This window comes from Zootoca vivipara, chromosome 3 (genome assembly GCF_965207765.1).
Source record: "Zootoca vivipara chromosome 3, rZooViv2.hap1.1, whole genome shotgun sequence".
In the NCBI taxonomy this organism is placed as follows: domain Eukaryota; kingdom Metazoa; phylum Chordata; class Lepidosauria; order Squamata; family Lacertidae; genus Zootoca; species Zootoca vivipara.
In genome coordinates, this window is record NC_142586.1 from 104,385,951 (window position 1) to 104,408,138 (window position 22,188).

Genomic DNA, 22,188 nt, shown 5'->3' on the forward strand with positions numbered 1-22,188 from the left:
ACTAGAGTTTCTGTGTTTTAGCACCTAATGTTTCCAAATTAATAATGGCTGCAAACTTATTCCTATTTATCGGGTTGTTGTAAACCCAGTGAACACTACTTATAAGTAAACATGCATAGGCATCTGTATTAGGTCACTTCCCCCCCCCCATCCCAATTTGTAATTGCTGTACTGTATATAGGGTTGCCAGACTCAATAGTGGACAGGACTTCTGTGCCTTTAATTGCCCTGCTCTCTTTTGAGTCTGGAAACCTTAAAGAGAAACCAAGCAATGGGTCTGCTAGTTTATCTTTAAGGTTTCCAGACTCAAAAGAGAGCAGGGCAATTAAAGGCACAGGAGTCCTGTCCTCTATTGAGTCTGGCAACCCTACGGTAACTGTATAACGAACTGCAGTGGGACTTCTTTCCCCTCACCTTGCCCAGCAACCAACCAGACCTCCTCACCCCCACTCCATTATTGTTGTTGTTGTTGCTTGTGTGTAGTGTGTTTACACAACTTTTAGCCTCACGAAGAAATACGATGAACCTGGAAGTTTGCTCACTTCCTTGTGATCACTCAGATTATATATACAGTATACACATACACACGCAAACACGCTAAGTTCAGGCAACTTCTTAAACGCATTCTGGTAGGGGAACTATTCCCAGCAGCAGCAGCACCCAAAAAACGTGAGGATGGCTGTTAAATGCTGCCCTCTTTCAAAAACAAATCAATTATCAGCCAGAGGGATTCGCTCCCCCCGTTGTCCTCTTCCAGACCGCCTTGGCGGGAACCGTCCTTTGCCACCAGACGCTCATGCACAAAGCCTGCCTTCACCGCAACGCGCGCACGTTGCGACCGTCGGCCATAGTAACAGCGAGGGCACGCATGCGCGCGAGGCTGCCTCTCCCTCGCGCTTCTCTCTCCCGTCGAGGAATAAAGGGAATCCAGCGGCAGACTCTGGAACTGTAGGTGGGACGAGAGAGGGATAGAGCGAGGCATACCGGGGGAAAGAAAAGGGTTTTTAATCTAGCCGTGACGGGCGTCTCATTTGTCCAGTCGCATGTCCCCGAGCTTCTGAGAGGCTTCTCCGTCAGCCAATCAGGGATTTCCACTTTACAGGCCTCTCCAATCGCAGGACAGGACCTGCGCTCTCCTTCCCGCCCTCCGTTCCCCGCCCCTTTGCGTGCGTTATAGCGGCGGTCTTCTCTGAGGAGAATCGCTCGCGAGCATCACCGGCGCGGGCCTGTTCCGTCGGCCTCTTCGCCTGTCTTTGCGCGCCACTTGCGGAGCCCCCAGTGTCCAGTCTCCTCCTCAACCCCCTCTTTGCCGGGACCGCCGCCGCCATGTCCTCGCCGTCTTCTGGGGAGCAGTACGAGGAGGAGGAGGACGGCGCCTACGAGAGCCAGGCCAAGCGGCTGAAGCCCAGCGCCGCCGCCGAGGAGGGTGAGATCGAGTACGGGGCTGAGGAGGGCGAGAGCCGCAGGGAGAAGGCCGTCCCTCGCGCCGGGGGCTTCTCCGGAGGGGTAAGCAGGGCCGTCCTCTTATAGTTCTGACGCGCTAGGAGCGAACGGCGGGTGGAGAAGACCCGCGTCAGCCCGAGCCGAGGTGCGCCTACTCGCGAGTAAATCTCCTGCGCGCCTTACTCCCAAATCGGCGTGTGTAGCACCTGGAGCCTAATGCTTATGCCCGCAAATTGAAGAGGGATTAAGAAAAAAAAATCGTAAAAAGGAGAATCCCAAGTTTTTCTACTAAGTTTTGTTCGTTATTAACCTTACGCATTTTCGTGTTTTCATATTCTGAACCTCCTTGAGATCCTGGGATGAACGGGGGTGTAAAAAAATGAATAAATAATAATAATAATAAGCGTGCATGTGGGAAGAGAACTGGGCATGTTCCAGAAGGATTAGTCTGTTATGGTAAACGACATTTTAAGGTGCGACTGAAGGAGCAGGGCAAGGGGTAACACGACAGTTTTGTGTTTTTTAAATGTCAGCTTGTGGAAGAAGGCGATTTAATCCCTTCGTTGGATGCATCGTGGGTTTTGCCACAAGCCGACTGAGGATGCGTAGCTCCGCTTTTGTCCATCAAAGGATTTATTGTGCGGGAGGCAAAAAAATATTCTCTTGGCTTTCTCTAATAAAACAACGGGGAGAGGGAGGTGTGTTTTTCCATTGTTCACTTTTCTGAAGGCAGTTTGTTCTTACATCCCTGAATTACGTTGTATTCATAACTTTGGCTTATATCCCCCCCCCCAAAAAAAAAGAAATTCAGGGAGAGAGAATTGTGTATGGAAACTGAGTATTGCAACCTCCTTTCCTCCAATGTGTACATATTTACATGTTTCCATCCCTTAATGAGATAAGCTGTGTGTACAGGGTACGGGGAAGGATGACCATCTGTGTCCTTTCCTTGCAATAAAGAATAGTATGTTTCATTGGAGGGGCTCTGGCGTCCATGGCTTTTTTTCATAGGGAGCCCTGCAGCGTTTGGCAGGGAATGTATTTGTTCTCTGTGTGCGTCATAATTGTCAACCAAAGGAACTACACTACAGTACAGAGAAAAGAGCTAGAGGGCTTTTGTCCTTTATTAAACGGTTGATCAGCAGTTGGAACAAATAAACCTATGGAGATTGCGGAAGCTTGGACATTCTTAAGAACAGACTGGACCTGTATCTTTAGGGGAAACATCCAGTACTGTAGGATAAACCTCTGTTAGGGGCAGGATAGTTGCATTTGGATCATTTGGATTAGCACATTTTTATTAATTAATAAATAACATTGAAATCTAATTTGTTGGGCACGTATTTGATGTCTGTTATGGTCTGAATTCTTCACAGCCAAATTTAAACTCCCATTTCCACATGTACAACCAAGGCAGCAAAAATAAATTTCTCTGTTTTGAACATTTGTACTGTTACTATAAAAATCTGTTATTGTACTGTTATTAGTAAAACTAAGTGTGGAATTTTCAGTCTTCAAAGCCTAAAGCAGAAGACGCATGTATTGAGAAAAAAGTAGTGCTATTATAGCTGCTAGTATACAAGGTACTTTTTCATTTATCCTTACAACCTCCCTTTGCAGTATGTTAGATGGAGAAAAAATTCTTTATAAGTTTATTCTACTTCATGCTACGAAGTCAGTTGATCTCTGAAGCTGTTTCACTACATATTGCCATTCCCATTTTCTTCATATTATGTCTGGCTGTAAAGGTAAAGGGACCCCCTGACCATTAGTAATAATAATAATAATAATAATTTATTATTTATACCCCGCCCATCTGGCCGGGTTCCCCCAGCCACTCTGGGCGGCTTCCAAGAAAACAGAAATTCTAAAATACAGAAATCCATCAAACATTAAAAGCTTCCCTAAACAGGGCTGCCTTGAGATGCCTTCTAAAGGTCTGGTAATTGTTGTTCTCTTTGACCTCTAGTGGGAGGGCATTCCACAGGGTGGGTGCCACTACCGAGAAGGCCCTCTGTCTGGTTCCCTGTAACCTGGCTTCTCGTAATGAGGGAACCGCCAAAAGGCCCTCGGAGCTGGACCTCAGTGTCCGGGCAGAACGATGGGGGTGGAGATGCTCCTTCAGGTATACCGGACCGAGGCCGTTTAGGGCTTTAAAGGTCAACACCAACACTTTGAATTGTGCTCGGAAACGTACTGGGAGCCAATGTAGGTCTTTTAGGACCGGTGTTATGTGATCTCGGCGGCCGCTCCCTGTCACCAGTCTAGCTGCCGCATTCTGGATTAGTTGTAGTTTCCGGGTCACCTTCAAAGGTAGCCCCACGTAGAGCGCATTGCAGTAGTCCAAGCGAGAGATAACTAGAGCATGCACCACTCTGGAGAGACAGTCAGTGGGCAGGTAGGGACTCAGCCTGCGTACCAGATGGAGCTGATAAACAGCTGCCCTGGACACAGAGTTGAACTGTGCCTCCATGGACAGCTGTGAGTCCAGAATGACTCCCAGGCTGCGCACCTGGTCTTTCAGGGGCACAGTTACCCCATTCAGGACCAGGGAGTCCTCCACACCCGCCCGCCTCCTGTCCCCCACAAACAGTACTTCTGTCTTGTCAGGATTCAATCTCAATCTGTTAGCTGCCATCCATCCTCCAACCGCCAGGTCCAGTCGTGACCGACTCTGGGGTTGCGGTGCTCATCTCGCGTTATTGGCTGAGGGAGCCGGCATACAGTTTCCAGGTCATGTGACAAAGCCGCTTCTGGCGAACCAGAGCAGCACACGGAAACGCCGTTTACCTTCCCGCTGTTGTTGTTTAGTTGTTTAGTCGTATCCGGCTCTTTGTGACCCCTTGGACCATAGCACGCCAGACACTCCTGTCTTGCACTGCCTCCCGCAGTTTGGTCAAACTCATGTTCGTAGCTTTGAGAATACTGTCCAACCATCTCATCCTCTGTCATCCCCTTCTCCTTGTGCCCTCAATCTTTCCCAACATCAGGGTCTTTTCCAGGGAGTCTTCTCTTCTCATGAGGTGGCCAAAGTATTGGAGCCTCAGCTTCACGATCTGTCCTTCCAGGGAGCACTCAGGGCTGATTTCCTTAAGAATGGATAGGTTTGATCTTCTTGCAGTCCATGGGACTCTCAAGAGTCTCCTCCAGCACCACAATTCAAAAGCATCAATTCTTCGGCGATCAGCCTTCTTTATGGTCCAGCTCTCACTTCCATACATCACTACTGGGAAAACCATAGCTTTAACTATACGGACCTTTGTCGGCAAGGTGATGTCTCTGCTTTTTAAGATGCTGTCTAGGTTTGTCATTGCTTTTCTCCCAAGAAGCAGGCGTCTTTTAATTTTGTGACTGCTGTCACCATCTGCAGTGATCAAGGAGCCAGTCAGCAAAAACAAGACCTGGAGCTGACTATGGCTCAGATCATCAGCTTCTTATAGCAAAATTCCAGCTTAAACTGAAGAAAGTAGGAAAAACCTTCCCGCTGTAGCGGTACCTATTTATCTACTTGCACTTTGACATGCTTTCGAACTGCTGGGTTGGCAGGAGCTGGGACCGAGCAATCGGAGCTCACCCCGTCGTGGGGATTCGAACCTCCGACCTTCTGATCGGCAAGCCCTAGGCTCTGTGGTTTAACCCACAGCACCACCCGCGTCTGTCTGGCTAAGATCATGCAAAAAACATTTGCCAAGTTTATCTCAGATTGAGACAATTCAATTTTGCACTATAATTGGGATTTAAGAAAGATGTTAATAGAATTTTGGTACATATTACAAGATGCAAGAGCTCCCTTCATAAAAAGGTCAAGGCTCCACTTCCTTCCCCCTACTGTCCATATTTTTACCAAAGGTTTGGTTGGCATCTGTTACATATAAATAAAATTGCTGTTATGAGTATTTCATTTTAGAAATTCAGATGGCATTGCATATTTCACTATTGATTAGTTATGTTCAGCTACTGAGATTTGTGCTATCAGGTTCAGGAAGCTAAGGTTTGATTATGATCATTCTGCTTAGTTAGTTTGCTATAGAGCCCTGGCCATTATGATGCAGTATTATTTCTTTGGAAAGTATGCCTCTTGTGGTCTATATGACATCTGCCTGGGTTAGTGTCCATGCTTATAAGGAAATTCATGAACAAGAAAAGAGAATACTAGCATTTTAATTTTATATTGTTATGAGTTTGGAGTGGGAGAAGTAGGCTGTATGCTTGAGCCCCTCTTCTAATTCCTGTATCCAGTACATTCATTTGCTGGAATATCCAGGCCAGCCTGGTAGTAGCCTTCTAAGTATGGTCCTTAAGGTAACAAAGGGAGTGGCTCTGTGTCAGAGGACAAATGGGTAGGCCTCCCTCCCTCAACTGCCTGTTAGTTAAAAATAAAAAGGGTCAGAATGGAGAGTTGAGTTACTTGAGCTAGAAGCTGGAAGCAAAGCTGCAGGCTGGAAAAAGCAGAGAGAAAGAGAGCAATGCCGGATTTCTCCTGGAATCCAGGGTGGTGGCTATGGAAGAAGCAAGACCCTCTTGGGGTGTTAATGCTGTGAACCCCTCCATCACATGCTCAGGTTGTATATATGTGTTAATAAACCATATATCATAAAATCACCTCAGTCTCCGCTGTCCCCGATTCCAAAAGAAACATGAAGCCTGGATAAGCACGTGGAACCCCTGGAATCTTACACTGCTCAGAGAATGGGGCAGCATGCAAGAATATGTAGTGTGTTTCAGATAATATGGCTAATTTATGGCTAATTTAAAATGATTTATATTGGATGGGTGTTTGGGGATACCTTCTTGAAGTACAGAATTAAAATTATTTGCTGTTACTGCTGTCACTCTAATTTGGGTTTTTTTGTACTGCTTTGGAGGATATGTCCTCTCCCTTAGCAGGAGTGTTTGTCTTCTCTGACACTTTAAAAGCAAGCTGTCTCTTCCAGTATTGCTACTGTTCTACTTACCATGCATGTTATGGGGATGGACCACTGTTAGAAACTGAGATATGAACACTAGGAGCTAAATGGCACCTTAAACCTAGGTTATGGGCGCAACAACAGAATGTCTAGGTGTGCTTTTTTAATAACTAGAACACAAAGCTGAAAAATGAATGAACTGCAGCTAAAATCTTATATTCATTTTTCACATGGTCTAGTCCTCATCTGAAGACTGCAAAAAACACAGCCATGTTTCCCCTACCCGTTCCCCTAATATTCTTAAGAGGGTCTCTTCTCCAGTCTTCAGAGAATGACTGGATGTGGGGAGGCAGAAAAAAGTCATCCTTTCTTTCTACTCTGCAGTTTTAATCTGAATATTAGGCGCAGTATTGTGCCTGGAGGTCAGAAAACTGCTTGTGCTAATGAAATTCCTTGCTGCAAAATGTGCCTAGAACAATGGGAGTTTTGAATGCTGGGATGGGCTATGGGAACTAGATCTTGACCAGTACTACTCAAGCGCTAAGAACAAAATTCAGGACTTTTTCCTCATCTGGAAAAGCTCAAACTCCTACAACCCAGTCCTACAAATACCTATTCAAAAGTCCTGTTGAATTTGATGGGGCATAAAAGTATAGGGTTACAGCCTTACAGTCATGGACTTGTAAACTACCTATGACACATTATGCTAAACGTGTGCTTTTGTGCTATAAGCAAGGGTGAGCCTTGGTATGGGAGGAGTTTGGAAACTTGCTTTCCTTTAGCTGCAGTCTGTTTTCTGGTGTAACATACCGTATTTTTCATTCCATAAGACACACTTTTTTCCTCCTAAAAATTAAGAGGGAATTCTGTGCGTCTTATGGAGCGAATGTGTGGTCCCTGGAGCTGAATTGCCCAGGGGCTAAAGGCAGATCGGGTTTTTTTTTTTAAGAAAGAGCTAAAGGCTAACGAGGGAATGAGCAAGTTGAAAGGAACCAGCTCAGCAGCTGATTGCAAGAGATCGGGGAGGGAGATAAGAGAGCTAGCTCCCTTCCCAGCCCCTCCTGGCCCCTTGCCTAGGCCTCAATTGTTGTCTGCAGAGGGAGACATGTGACTGGCTGATTAGATTATCTGTCTGGAAACTGTAGAAATGGGTCCCTTTCCTAGAGAAGCTGCAGAACTGTGAGTTGAACCCCATAAAACAGGGTTTTTTCCCCCTTTGCAAGGAAACTCGGCAACTTTGAGCTGATCCTTAAAAATGGAGCTTTCCCCCCTTGCAAAAAAGATACACAACTCTGAGCTGGCCCCCTCCCCCAAAATGGGGCTTTTCCCATTTGCAAAAAAAGTTGCACAACTTTGAGCTAATCCTTTAAAAAATGGAGCTTTCCCCCTTTGCAAAAGAAGCTTCCTCAAATATTTAATGGGGGGCAAAGGCACCTAGGCCTCTAGGAGTTGGCTGCTATGCCTAGGACAATTCAAGAAAGCAAAATATTTTTTTTCTTGTTTTCCTCGTCTAAAAAGTAGGTGCGTCCTGTGGTCAGGTGTGTCCTATGGAGCGAAAAATATGGTAGTTAGCATGTCATGGTTTCTGAAGCTGGCTTGTTAAATTAAGCAAAGTTAATGCTAATTGCAGTTTCTAGTTTAGACTAGGGTTACATTTTGGTGAGTATAAAATATTATTATTATTATTATTATTATTATTATTATTATTATTTTATTTGTACTCCGCCCATCTGGCTGGGTTTCCCCAGCCACACTGGGTGGCTTCCAACAAAAATTTAAAATGCATTAAAATGTCACACATTAAAAACTTCCCTGAACAGGGTTGCCTTTAGATGTCTTCTAAATGTCAGGTAGTTATTTATCTCTTTGACATCTGATGGGAGGGCGTTCCATAGGGTGGGTGCCACTACCAAGAAGGCCCTCTGCCTGGTTCCCTGTAACTTTGCTTCTCACAGTGAGGGAACTGCCAGAAGGCCCTTGGCGCTGGACCTCAGTGTCCAGGCAGAACGATGGGGGTGGAGACACTCCTTCAAGTATACTGGGCCAAGGCCATTTAGGGCTTCAAAGGTCAACACCAACACTTTGAATGTACTTTGTCAGTTAATCATCTATAATACTGTTTTTTTTATATTGAAATTGGAAAAATAGTCCATTGCTCTCTTTTGCTAGGATGCTGGTGGAAGTCATCACAAAGTTTCTGTTTCTCCTGTGGTCCATGTCCGAGGGCTCTGTGAATCAGTTGTGGAGGCAGATCTTGTGGAGGCGCTTGAAAAATTTGGAACCATATGGTATGTTTACTATATATTATATCTTCGGTGTCTCGAAATGAACTTCATAATGCATTTTAAAAAGTCTTCTTCAAGTCCTGTACTGGTACTCCTAAATTGAAGCATAAGCCTCATGCCTTGGAATTACCAAATCCTTCAAAAGTTAATTCTGAGGCAGATCATTGTGCTCATTTCCATATGGAAGCTGGGAAAGAGAACACTAGTTCTGTGCTTCTACATTAGATATTTATATACCTTGGCTACCAACTTGGCCTATGGTTACATGGACACATGTGCTGTAGATTTCAAACAAACTTCCATGGATTTTAAGAAATGTAGATTTTCTTTGAGTTTGCAATAATAATTGTTATTGTAAAGTTTTTTTAAGATCAGTTGTAATGTAATGATTTAATGATGGCCTTAAATGATGGCGCATTAATGGTTATTGTTTTTCCTGCAGCTATGTGATGATGATGCCATTTAAACGCCAGGCTTTGGTAGAATTTGAAGATATTGAAAGTGCCAAAAAATGTGTGACATTTGCAGCAGATGAACCGGTATATATAGCCGGGCAACAAGCATTTTTCAATTACTCTACAAGCAAAAGAATTACCCGTCCTGGAAACACAGACGACCCCTCTGGTGGGAACAAAGTTCTGCTCTTATCAATTCAGAACCCTCTTTATCCAATTACAGTGGTATGTCTTATTCTTAAGCATAACTTTAAGTGACTTCAATGCATGATATTTTCCTTTTGAAGAGTTTACTTTCTGTCTCGTATCTTGCTCTGATAAACTCTCAGACCCCTTGTTTGCACTGAATGTTAATCTGAACCACGGCTTAGCATGAATGAGCAAATATGCAGACTCCCAGAGAGGAGATTGTGGCTGTGGCTGTTTTGCTTCCTCTCCATGCCATGGTTTTGCTCATCCTGTCATCCAAACCTGGGGTTGTAGTTTAGTGTTCCCTAGACAAACCACAAGCTGTAACCAAGCACTGTTCTATAGGTTGCAGCTTGTCTGGGAGGGCTAAACCATGAACCCATGTTTGAACAACTCAGCAGCAGCAGAACAACAACCAGAAGGGAAGCAAAGCGGCTACAGTCTTCTATACAGGGGTTTGTATGTTAGCTTATTCATAGAATTGTAGCGTTGAAGGAGACTACAAGGGTTATCTAGTCCAACCCCTGGAATGTAGGATACTTTTGCCCAACATGGGGCTCAAACCCATGACCCTGAGATTAAGAGTCTCATGCTAAGTCATGGTTTGGCTTTGGGTTGGGTGTCAATGAGGTCATATGCTCTAATCTTATAATGCAAATGAAAGCATCCACACAGATCTGTACATGTTATTCTTTATTTGTTCCATGCAAACAAATAGTTGGGGAGGATATTATTTCATTCAACAGAGACCTGTGCAGCAGATGAGTTACTTTGGCTAGAATATAATTGTTTGGTTCTAATCTGAAGTCTGTGGTGATGTTTTTGTACTCAACCAGCCCATAATTGGCAGAAAAAAAGAAGACAGTGAAATTGTTTCCTATTCAGCAACATCTCGCTATGTATGTTTTTGCTTGGAACTGCCAGTCGCTTATATTTCTTTAAATTATTCCGATTTTACTTGTCATTGGTTCTTGATTTGTACTTGTTGTACTTGTCTTAACAGAAATCATGATACAGTTTTAAATTCTAGTATAGTATTTTAAAAATGTCTTTAATTTGGTCAAATTCTTCAAAGACAAAAACTCAATGCAATATTCTATAAACTAGTACAGGTATGTTTGTAGCTTGTCCCAGATCACCCTTCTTTTAAACATGTAGGCATAGGGCAGTTGTGTATGAACCATGATTTGTGATATGTAGAGTCATACTATCTTTGTGTAATGAAAAGCATTACCCTAGCACTTAGGTAAAATCCTTTTGTTCACTGGTATTTTTAAGATCTTGGGCTTTAGTGGCTACATTTGAGTGAGCCTTTCCCACTGTTTACCTTCTGGTTATTCTCAATTTATAAATGGCATATAAGTTAAAATTATTTAAGAGCACAAAAACTTTGACAATCTTAGTAGTTGTTCGAAGCACACAGAGATAAAACTGAATTTAGGCTTACTGTTTTGATGATAAACTATAGCTAGAAGTTTTCTCTACTTTTCTCTTACAGTTATCATATCCCTGCATTCTCTGTGTAGTTATGTATCTGTATCTGGGATAAATTTCTTGATCTATGTTTAGTAAACAAGTAACTTTCTCTAAAATAAATTAGGTCCAAACTTTACCTGCTTAAAGGAGGGGATTTTGTTCTTGTGAGCTAATAACATTTTGAATAGTATTTGTCAAGTAAAGCTTCAAATATCTGAATATTTCCCTCATTCTTCTGTAGGACGTTTTGTATACAGTGTGCAACCCTGTGGGAAAAGTACAGCGTATTGTCATATTCAAGAGGAACGGAATACAAGCCATGGTTGAATATCCTTTTTGTGGTGACCTGTGTGTATATGCTTCTGAAGATTATGTTCTAGGGATTTCTCAGTGGCCTCAATAAGGGGAAGTGTTCCTCTCATGTTAATACTGTCAGGGAAACAAATGTGCTAGAGAACTAGTAAACTCATCTCTACACATCACCCACCTTCTGACTGATTGAGTGTCTACCTCCTTTTTCACAGCCACTGTTCATATCTAGCAACAGGGCAGATCCTGCAGGCCAGATGTTACACCCCCATTACAGCTGTGCTCAGCTGTTCTTTCCAGCTGTGGACGGGATTTTGAATGGCTATCCTACTGAGCTTATTAATATTGTACACGTGGAAGCCACTGGATGAGCAAAACCTGGTTCTTTTATTGAAATAAAAATTATCAAGTTAAAAAATATGGTTCAAAAGCTTTACTCACAGAACTTTAAAACAACAAAAATTGCATTCAGTGTGACGCACATCAGCCCGTTCTGCCCTGCCTGCTTCTGGTGCTGAAAATGGCACGCGCCAAACACATGTAAATGGAAAGTTGCCTGTACATTAAGCAATTATATTTAACATATCCTCACATCAGCTGTCCATGGTACCCTCCTGTATTTCTTGCCATTTCTCACTAAGAGAATTCCCACTCTGCAACTCCATGAGTAGACTTCTATCTCGTGGTGAGAGCAGTGTAGACTATTACCTAAACTGGGGATGGGGAGCTTGTGATCCTCTAGATCAGGCACCCCCAAACTTAGGCCCTCCAGATGTTTTGGACTACAATCCCCATCATCCCTGACCACTGGTCCTGTTAGCTAGGGATCATGGGAGTTGTAGGCCAAAACATGGAGGGCCGCAGTTTGGGGATGCCTGCTCTAGATAGTGTTCGAGTGCTGCTCCAGTCATGCCCCATCACTGGCCATGCTAACTGCAGTTGATGACCAGAGGAAATCCAACATCTGCTGGAGGGCCACGGATTTTCCACCCCATATCTGTTCATATTTGACAATGTAAAGATTTTAATGTAGTGCTCATAGCAAGCACACTGCTCATATACTAACTAGTCCTATTTTAAAGTTGAACACATTTTGGAAATTACTCATTTGAAAAGGTCATATATGCAATTTAAACCAATAGGGTTGCTGTTGATTTCATGTGCTTCATGTATTTGTCATTGGCTCATACATATAATTGATGTTTCTGCATGTGTAATTAAAGAGCCTTGAGCAACTTCTAAATCTACTGTGTTGTGGTCTAAGTCGAAACAAAATAAAATTTTTTTCCTTCCAGTAGCACCTTAGAGACCAACTAAGTTTGTCATTGGTATGAGCTTTCATGTGCATGCACACTTCTTCAGATGCACTAAATTAGCTTAACTTGTGGCTGCTTGTTTTCTTGGGGGGGGGGGACCGATTTAAATAACAATCCTTAACATAACTCAAGTTTGAATCAGTTCTTTGTGCTCAGAAGGCAAAAGCAGCTCTCAACGGCGCAGATATATATGCAGGATGTTGTACACTAAAAATTGAATATGCAAGGGTAATGATCATACTTTCTTAAGCGGCTAATTGTTTTTTGGGAGAAAACCAATGATTAAGACTTGCTGTTTATTTCTATTTTAACAGCCAACTCGACTTAATGTCATTCGAAATGACAGTGATAGTTGGGACTACACTAAACCATATTTGGGCAGACGAGGTAAGTGTTTCGGTAATTGTACTAAATGTGCATTTAAATATATACATATATGCAGTTAGCTTGTCTAATGTGTTAGTCACTTCAAGCCAAGTATTTCTGATGAAGCTCTTGTAATAGGCATCCTAACCTGTAATCCTGGAAAAGAATAATTCAACATTATTGCCCCCTGCTGGTTCCTATTGAGCTATTTAACAAGGAGCCCACACATGCAAGCATGTTTGCCGTACAAGGACTTGCATTTCTCCAAGCAGCTCTCACTCTTTGGAGGAGAGGACACTGATGCAGACTTTCCTTACAAACTACAAACTTGCACACTGCTTCTCCACGGAAAGGATTTTCCTCATTTGTTGGACAAAGCATTAAGAAGGATAGAGGACTCCGGCAGGCTGACTCTACACTTCATCATGCACCACATCGGCATCATCAAAAGGCCCTCTGAAAAACCTCAGACTTGCAACTCACCTTGACTGCATACTGCATGCACCATTACCACAAGCATATCAAGGAGGACCGCTTACAGCACTTCTGGTTTGCATGGCACGAAAATACCATGGTAGACTGTACCCATTCTAAACCAGTTTGCATGTGTTTCCAATCTTATGTCCCTATAAAATTACCATTGTAGAATTAAACACCATAAAATGGAAGATCCAAACTCTTGTTTCTCTCCTGTACATTGTGGTAACTTTCTTTCTCATATGTAAGAGAAAATCTAAGTTAGGTTTTCCACTGTAAATGCTTTCTAAAGGACTGCACTTACTTTAAAGATTAATTGAAACTTTGCTGTATGCTGTCAAGGCCCCTCAAGCACCAGTATTTGACACAAGGTCTAATTTGTCTAAGCATTTTTTTCTGCAAAGGCTAGTTGGAATAACAACTGCATGAAAATGTAAAAAAAAATGCTATGTAATTTGACTTCTGTAAATGTTCTTTGTAACTGAATGATTTGTGTATAATTTGCTGTAATGTACCTTTTGAAAATCTAGGCATTTATAACATGGAGGTGGGAACTTACCTTACCAAGGTAGAGTATCTTCTAAATTTTAAACATAGTGAAGGTTTCAACTTTCCTTTTAATTATTGCTGAAAGGTTGTTTTTACTGGTAGTGCTTTGGCTTATAAAAATGTATTATTTAAAAGTTAGGGATTGGATATGCAGAATTAAGTGTTTGTAAAAGGTTAATAAGGGGGCTGCAATATTGGTTAGCAGATTGTCCACCACCTGCGGTACGTTTCATTAAAACTCACATTCCCCCCTCCCCCAAACTATCAAACTGGAAAGTCACTGAGTTACCTTGGGCAATTCAGCGGATAATTTTCTGAAATACATAGATGCTATTCAAGCAACTGTCAGACATGCATTTCAGGCAGTATTTATGAACAATGCCTTACCACAGAATATTAAACGATGAGAAATGAGAAATATTGAAGAAAACAAAGCAGATGCTTACAAGTGTGTGACAATGTTCATTGGGATTTTTATTTTATTTCACCAGCAAATTCCATGTCCTACTGCAAACTGCTTTGGAAAGTGCTCTCGGTTTCAAAGGGGGTTGCCATGTACTGGAGGGGCTCCTATTTTGCGGGGGGAGTAATGTAAGACTCCCTTGGACATATGGAATAAGTTGTGTGGCTCTTTGTATCCAGTTTGCATACTGTTTTATTTTGTACTCAAGTAGAGTTTCTACACGTGAGTTTCATGCAGAAAGAGAGCTGAATATACTGATCATAGCTCATTTTCTAGGGAACCTGTAGTCCTCCAGATTGTGTTGGACTCATCAACCACCACCTGCATTGCCAGTAGTCAGGGAACATAGGAGTTGTAGTTGAACAACATCTAGAGGGCCATGGATACCCCATCCTTGTCCTAGACAAGAAAGAAGTGATGGAGGGGAACAGAGATACTGATATTCCTTTCTCCAAACAGGATTGCACAGTTTTGAGAGAGAAACAATGTATAGAATCTGTTATCAGCAATAGCTGTAATAAAGCAGCATGCTTGAGACATTTCCTTTTAGTGTTGTGAGCAGCATATTGATTGATAAGGAATGTGTAACTTTGTCAGCTAGCGATGTAATACTCACTGAGTTTCTTGGCATTCTTACAAGAGTGGCCTACACAAAAGTGTCCTTGTGATGGGCTGCTTTACATGCATTCTTCAAACCATTCCTCTTAGGTTGTTGTCTGTTCTTCTCCTCACTCCCAACCAGTCTGCAAGATTCTGGCTTCAGGAAGAATGTTCTTTACAAAACAGGCTTCTGTTCTGCTTTCTTCAGACTGGAAAATGTGCCCCAGTTTAGTGTTTAAAATTTAAAGCAGGAGATTTTAGCTGATGGCTGTATTAATTTATTTTACATTTTGCATCCTTGCCTTTTCTCAGGCTACTCAGAGTAGCTTGTTAGCCTCATACGTCTGTAAGGTATGTCAGGTGGAAAAGATTCATTTCCCAAGCTCAAGACTGCCATTGCATCTTACTCAAACATGTAATTCTGGTGGCTGATGTTTGCTGCTTCCGTTGTACAAAAATCCTGTCTTCTTCTGTAACTTCAGGGCTGAGTGATATGGCTATTATAAGATGAATAGCACTTCCATGTCGGGTAGCACATGCTGAAATCTGTGGAAATTGCTTCCTAGTAATGGGCTTGTGTTCTGGGTTCCACAATCTCTCTTTACTCTCCCACTATCAAAATCAAGTTATTATACGACTTGTCTAATTCCTTGATTTAACCTAGGTTGTTTTAACAGTCTCAAACATTGGAAACAAAACTTGAAATATTGTGCATTATCCAAACAGAGATAGAACTGTATGCTACTTCAGCTGGATGTTTCTCATTTCCCCTTGCTTAACAATCAGTTGAGGTATTGGAACTTCAGATTGCCTAATGAAAACAAGCAGTGAAGGTTAAAGCTAACTGTTGCTTGTTCTTGTAATGCACTTTTACTTGATTATTGCTAATAATTACTTTAGGTTGGTGTACTGCTTTTATCCAGTACTGTTGACCCCTTGGTTAACTTTACATTCTTGTATAAAATGCGGCTTGTTGAAAGAATGTTTCCTTGTTAAAAGTGCTTATAATAGTGCAATTTTTCAGTATTGCAATTATAACATAGACTGTATTAATAGCATAGTAATGTATAGTCTTCTCAGCACTTCCCCAGATCATAGGTTATTGATATGATTATGTATGTACACAAATATGGTACTCTCTGTTTACTGATCATGAAACCATGTAATACAGGTTTTTGTTGGCTTATGCTGAAACTTCTTGAGAGAAGCCCACTTTGAAAATGTGTTGCTGTTGAAGCTAATAGTGTGATTCAGGTACTGTCCTTTGATTGTACTGCATTTACAACTTGTTTTTTTGAGAGTTATAGGTAATTTGTACTCTACGGTATTGTGTGATGTTAAGAGAATTGTCCAGGCTTCTTAGGTTTAAAATGTCAAATCTTTTCAAACACAATATTCTCAAGTGAACAATAGTTTTGGTATCTTACAACTGTGTTTTTGTGCTGGAGCAAATCAACTTAAAACAGTTAGTTTACAGTATCCAAAGAAAATCTTAAAAGTAAAGTGGATGTATCTGGCTGGCCACTATTGGGGAAATATGGAACTGCACCAGATGGACCTTGCTCTGATCCAGCAGGGTTCTTAACCAGAAAATACTCCCCTCTGTCCTTACTGGTGAAGTTCCAATATCTTTAAGCGGGAGTTGCTTTTGTTTAATAATGCTTTCCCCCCCTTTAGATAGAGGGAAAGGCCGTCAGAGGCAAGCTATTTTGGGAGAACACCCCTCATCCTTTAGGCATGATGGCTATGGTAAGTTATATGACTTCCTGTTACGGGTTAAGTTGGAAAATAGGCCAATACAGTTGTAAATGTCTTGCTTCACTATTCAGGCACCAGTTCCCACATTTTTCTAGCAGCCCTCATTGTGCCACCTGAACCAGCTTGCTTTGCCTTAGTGCAGGGTGGGGAACCCCATGCCCAGGGGTCAGATTTGGCTCTTCAGGTCTGTTTAATTTGTCCCCAGAACTCTTGCCAGGCCACTCCCCTCACTGGCCTTGCTTTGCACCCTGCATGTTTATATCTGGCTAGAATGTGTCCTTGAACTCGGATGATGCCTCTTGCTTGGCTGGAGGGCTGACAGAGGTGTGGGAGGCTGTGTAGAAACAAGCCTACTGTACAGAGTTAAAATTTACATTTGTTGCTCCACCCACTGTTGCATCTGTGGCCCTGCCCACGACCGGCATGTGGCCCTCAGTAGGTTGTCCACAAGGGAATGTAGCCCTTGGATAGGGAGCTTTTCTCATGCCCTAGTGCACTTAGGTATAAAGATGTGTTCAGTTTGCATTCTTATGGTGCATCCATTTTTGACTATTTTTCATGATCTCATTTTTACTTTTAAATGCCAGTATTTTTTACACAGCTGACTATAAATCATGTTGTCATTCTGTGAGCAAACAAGATTTTTTTGTAAATTGCAGTTAACTTTGTCACAGTAGAAAATGAAACATTTCTTAATACTTCTCATATTGCACACATAAATCACTTCTAAAACTGAGGTTGAAACTTGCAGTAGCACACTTAGACCACCATCTAACACTTAGGTGTGCTGAAGCTCATTGAAATCAATAGTCTCCTTTATTCTTAAGTCTGGCTTGTGGCTTAAGCTGTTTATCTTGTGTTAGTCAACTGATCAACTGCCCGCCCCCCTCTGCATTTATTATCTGTGTATAAGACAACCCCAATTTTTTGCCTATAAGTTTTTTATAGCAAAAATCATCTTATACATGGAAAAATGTGGTATATTTTGGTTGCTTGAGTTAACATTCTTGTCTAGATAAACAATGTTTAAGTCATAGCTGCCAAGTTATCCCTTTTTTAAAGGGATTTTCCCTTATGCTGAATAGGCTTCCTCGCGAGAAAAGGGAAAACTTGGCAGCTATGGTTTAAGTAGTTGATGCTAAATCTGCATAGCCCATTATTGCAAAACCTTAATTGTAAGATCATTGGAAAACTGACAGCTTCTGAAACTTGGCAGCTTTAATCTTTGTATCAGATCAAATAAAACTTTTCCCAACCAAATTAACTAGACAGTACTTTCTCTTTAGGATCGCATGGTCCGCTGTTACCATTACCGAGCCGATACCGAATGGCATCTCGGGATACTCCAGAACTTGTTGCTTACCCACTTCCTCAGGCTTCCTCATCTTACATGCATGGGGGGAACCCCTCTGGTTCAGTTGTCATGGTTAGTGGATTGCACCAGCAGAAGATGAACTGCTCAAGAGTTTTCAACTTGTTCTGCTTGTACGGAAATATTGAAAAGGTAAAAGAAAAAGTCTAGGTACATAATAATAATAATAATATAATATATAATATATAATTTTATTATTTATACCCCGCCCACCTGGCTGGGTTTCCCCAGCCATTCTTAAACTTAAAAACATAATGAGTAATTACTGTGAAGAGAAACTAGAGCCACGCATATTCCAACCAAATTGGAAAATGCCCTAAGTTACCATCCTTTAAACTGTATTGTCTTTTTCTTCCAAAAAAAAAAACCCCAACAACCCTGCAGGTGAAGTTTATGAAGACTATTCCAGGCACAGCTTTAGTGGAAATGGGTGATGAATATGCTGTTGAAAGAGCAGTCACACATCTCAATAACGTCAAATTATTTGGGAAGAGACTTAATGTTTGGTATGTGTGCATTTCATCTTGCTACTAAAGCCAAAGCACATCTTTAATGTGTATTATACTAAAATGCTGCTGAATAAATGGGTTTTTTTTAAGAATACTGTTCTTATATGCAAAGATTTGTTATAACACTTCATTAATGTAAATACTATATTTGATATCCTTCAATAACTTGACAAATGTCAGTCACTAAGGTGAAACAAGTGAAATGTAGATTATACCTTTGAATTCATTTTTTGTATGTTAAGAAATTTGCTTTGTGAATTCCATAACCACCACCCCCTTTTTACACTCCCCAAAGATGTTCTTAAATACGTATTTTTTATTTGTAGTGTATCCAAACAGCATTCAGTTGTTCCTAGTCAGATATTCGAGCTGGAAGATGGGACAAGCAGTTATAAAGACTTTGCAATGAGCAAGAACAATCGCTTTACCAGTGCGGGTCAAGCTTCCAAGAATATCATTCAGCCACCATCCTGTGTGTTGCATTATTATAATGTTCCGCTGTGTGTGACAGAAGAGAGCTTTGTAAAGGTAGGAAGCTGCAGGAATCATAGCTGTTAAAGTGTAATTTAGGTTTCAGATGTCAGTATTTATCAACCCCCTTAAAGTAGACTCCATTTTTTATATCTTAGATCAGGGATGGGGAACTGGATCTGGCCAGTGGGGGCTGGATCTTGCAGCTACACTTGCTACAGGCCAGTTTTGATAGGTGGGCAGAAGCACATACCAGTCAATAATATGACAGGTGATGCATATCAAAGTAAAAAGGGGATTGATGTAACCACTGATCAGCTGATGGACAGTTATAGCAAGCTCATTTTAAGTTGAATTCCCAGCACCAATTGGCTGAATCTGGTAGGAATGCACCTTCAAAGAGACTTGTTGCCTTATCATAGACTGGTTTGAATTGAGGCCATCTGCTAAAAAGGAGGGGGAAACCATTTTAGCAAGCGGTTTAAAGGCAAACCATTTTCCGCTCATGGTGCAGTTCCTTTTGAAGGTGCTCTCCCACTGCATTCAGCTGATTGGCGGTGTTAAGTGTGCTTTGCTTCAGTAGCATGGCACCATTTATATTGAAACTGCTTGCTAAAATGGAAGAAAAAACCCTCTTGTTTTAGCAAGCTATTTTCATGCAGACCACTTCTAAACAGAACATGGGTGCACTAGAGAGTGGGGCCCATGCTGGACCTAATGAGCTCTGCAGGCTGGAGGTTCCCTACTGCTGTCTTAGATGCTTAGATGCTTTAAAAGTAAGTTATTCAACAATTTTGTGCCAAGTGTCCTCCTTATCCCAGAAATCGGCAGTTTCTGCAGCTCTGAAGTGACATCCTCTAGAATTAGATTGTTGATGTTTAATGAACATATTTTCACTTTTTTGTTCCAGCTGTGTGATGATCATGAAGTTCTGTCTTTTATCAAATACAAAGTATTTGATCCAAAGCGTAAGTGAATATTAGGTTTCTTTGAGCACTTAAATAAAGTCAAACTTACTGATGGTGATGTGAAGCAAACATTTTAAACTCTTGTTTTGACAGCTTCAGCAAAAACACTTTCTGGTCTGTTGGAGTGGGAATGCAAGACAGATGCAGTGGAAGCCCTTACAGTACTTAATCACTACCAGATAAGAGTCCCTAGTAAGTCACTGTATTGAAACATTCTTAAAGCGTTTTATTGGTTTATTTTAAAGAATTTATATGCCATCTCACTAATATAATACCAAGACTGTGTGCAATAAAACAATCCAGTACACCAGTGGTGTTCAACCAGTGTGCCATGGCACCCTGGGGTGCCTTGAATGATGGTCTGGGGTGCTGTGGGCAACACTGGCCTCTGTCAGTGAAGGACAATGAAGAAAACATGTAAAATGTTAACTGGTAACACTAAAGTGAAAGTAAGAGCAGAGGCCTTGATTTCAAGCCCCGTATCTAGTAGTAATTCTTTGTTCATTGTGAGTGATGTCACAAGTAATATCCAGTAGCAACTTGGTTAATTTGTATACCCACATACCATGCAGTGACCACAACAGCAATAGGTGTATTAGGAGAAAACTGTGTTTCCCATCAAGATGATAATGCTATTTAAATGGTCTGATTGTGTGATACTTCTGCAGCAGAAGTGCAACTGTGATGGAAGCCATGGGAACAACACCCTATGAAGCCATGTTTTCATGGAACTGGTTCCGTAGAAAGACAGTGTTTTCTTTCTAGGGGAAAGTTTCGGTTGAGTTTTGATGCATTATGCAAGTCACTAGGTTAAAGTTAAGCACTTGGTTAAAGAAATCTCTTTTCTGAGACTAGCAGGCTATCCAAAATGGCATTTGTGCTTAACAGTTTCCCTTTTATCTTGCAGATGGCTCTAATCCTTATACCTTGAAGCTTTGCTTCTCTACTTCCTCCCATTTGTAGAACAGAGGACAGCATGTTAAGGAGCTCCTTCCATCTTTATTTACACACTTGAAGAAATCGTATGTTGTCTGCAGGCTCTAGGTTTTCTTGTCTCAATCTAACTTAAGTTCATTTTGTTTTATAATGAACGTGTTTTTACACAACCATTTTCCTGTTGGCTTCTGAAGAGTAAATGACAGTATATTACATAGAGCTTTTTCACTTGTGTAACGGTTATCTACAGGTGTTTGAACTGCCTTATAGGCAGCATGTGCAAAAAACTCTATACAGCAGACCTTAAACACAGTTTCCACACAGCAGTAAAATGTACATTTTCATTTACAATCACTATTTTCCACTTTGGTTTAAATGGCAAGTTGGATTATTATATTGGAATATTAGATGTAAAATTGCTGGTTACTTCTGGTTAAAACTGTATACGTTGCAACAATTTTAAAAGCAGAACTAAATTTGTAAATCCTTTTCACTTTGATATTTAGTAATATAACTGTCACTGATTTTTAAGAGAAACTTCACAGGAAGAACGTTTTTTTTTTGCAGAATGAATTGAAACTTACTTTAAATAGTGTCTTCTCAGAATAAATTTTTCACTCCCATTAGCATGATGTCCTTATTGCTAATTCTAACTTGGAATGTCCTTACAAAAAATAAACACCAACCTGAATGAATACAATTTCTCATTTGCTTTGTGATGAAAGTCTTTGGCACTAAAGGAAACTGCTTATTGTCACAGGATGGTTTTGCGTCCTTGTATGAACCAAGATAGAGTGGGGAGAGACACAAAACAGCAAGGCAGGCTATGGCTTACTGGGACCCTGCTGATGTGTAGAGAGAATCTCACACCTACTCATATCTCCTACGTGGCTTACTCCCAGTAGTCGTGTACAGCATTGGGACCTTAATGCTTCTATTCCTCCCCACCCTTCACAATACACACAAATTGGGGAAGGGACGGGGATTCTTAAAAAAAAATAATCATAGTTTTTCCTACTAAGTTTTGTTCGTATGTTAGGTGTTTTCATGTTTTTATATTGTAAACCACCTTGTGATCCTCAGATGAAATTCAGTGAATGATGGTGATGATTTTTGTTGCTTTTTTTCTGCAATTTTTCCAACTTTTGGGAATACTGTAGATCAGGGGTTGGAATCTGTGGCCCTCTGCATATTGTTAAATATTGTTAAATTTCAACTCCCATCAGCCCCAGCCATCATGGTCAAGGAGAGCCTCAGTTCCCTCTCCTTCTTGGAGTAGTGGTTCCCACCCGACCCACAAGTTGAAGACTGATATGTTAGAAGACTTCATTAAAGTATC

General features: G+C 41.4%; 1 protein-coding gene across 1 annotated transcript; it reads left to right on the plus strand.

Annotated features, from left to right (window-relative positions):
* The first annotated feature begins 1,170 nt into the window (after positions 1 to 1,170).
* Positions 1,171 to 21,549, plus strand: LOC118083035 (heterogeneous nuclear ribonucleoprotein L-like). Its single transcript, XM_060273076.2, has 13 exons — positions 1,171 to 1,506; positions 8,520 to 8,638; positions 9,078 to 9,315; positions 10,997 to 11,081; positions 12,511 to 12,608; positions 12,695 to 12,767; positions 16,513 to 16,584; positions 17,880 to 18,097; positions 18,350 to 18,471; positions 18,801 to 19,002; positions 19,856 to 19,913; positions 20,007 to 20,105; positions 20,821 to 21,549. The coding sequence occupies exons 1-13, from the start codon at positions 1,327 to 1,329 to the stop codon at positions 20,874 to 20,876; spliced, it is 1,620 nt and encodes a 539-aa protein (XP_060129059.1). The 5' UTR covers positions 1,171 to 1,326; the 3' UTR covers positions 20,877 to 21,549.
* The last annotated feature ends 639 nt before the right edge of the window (positions 21,550 to 22,188 follow it).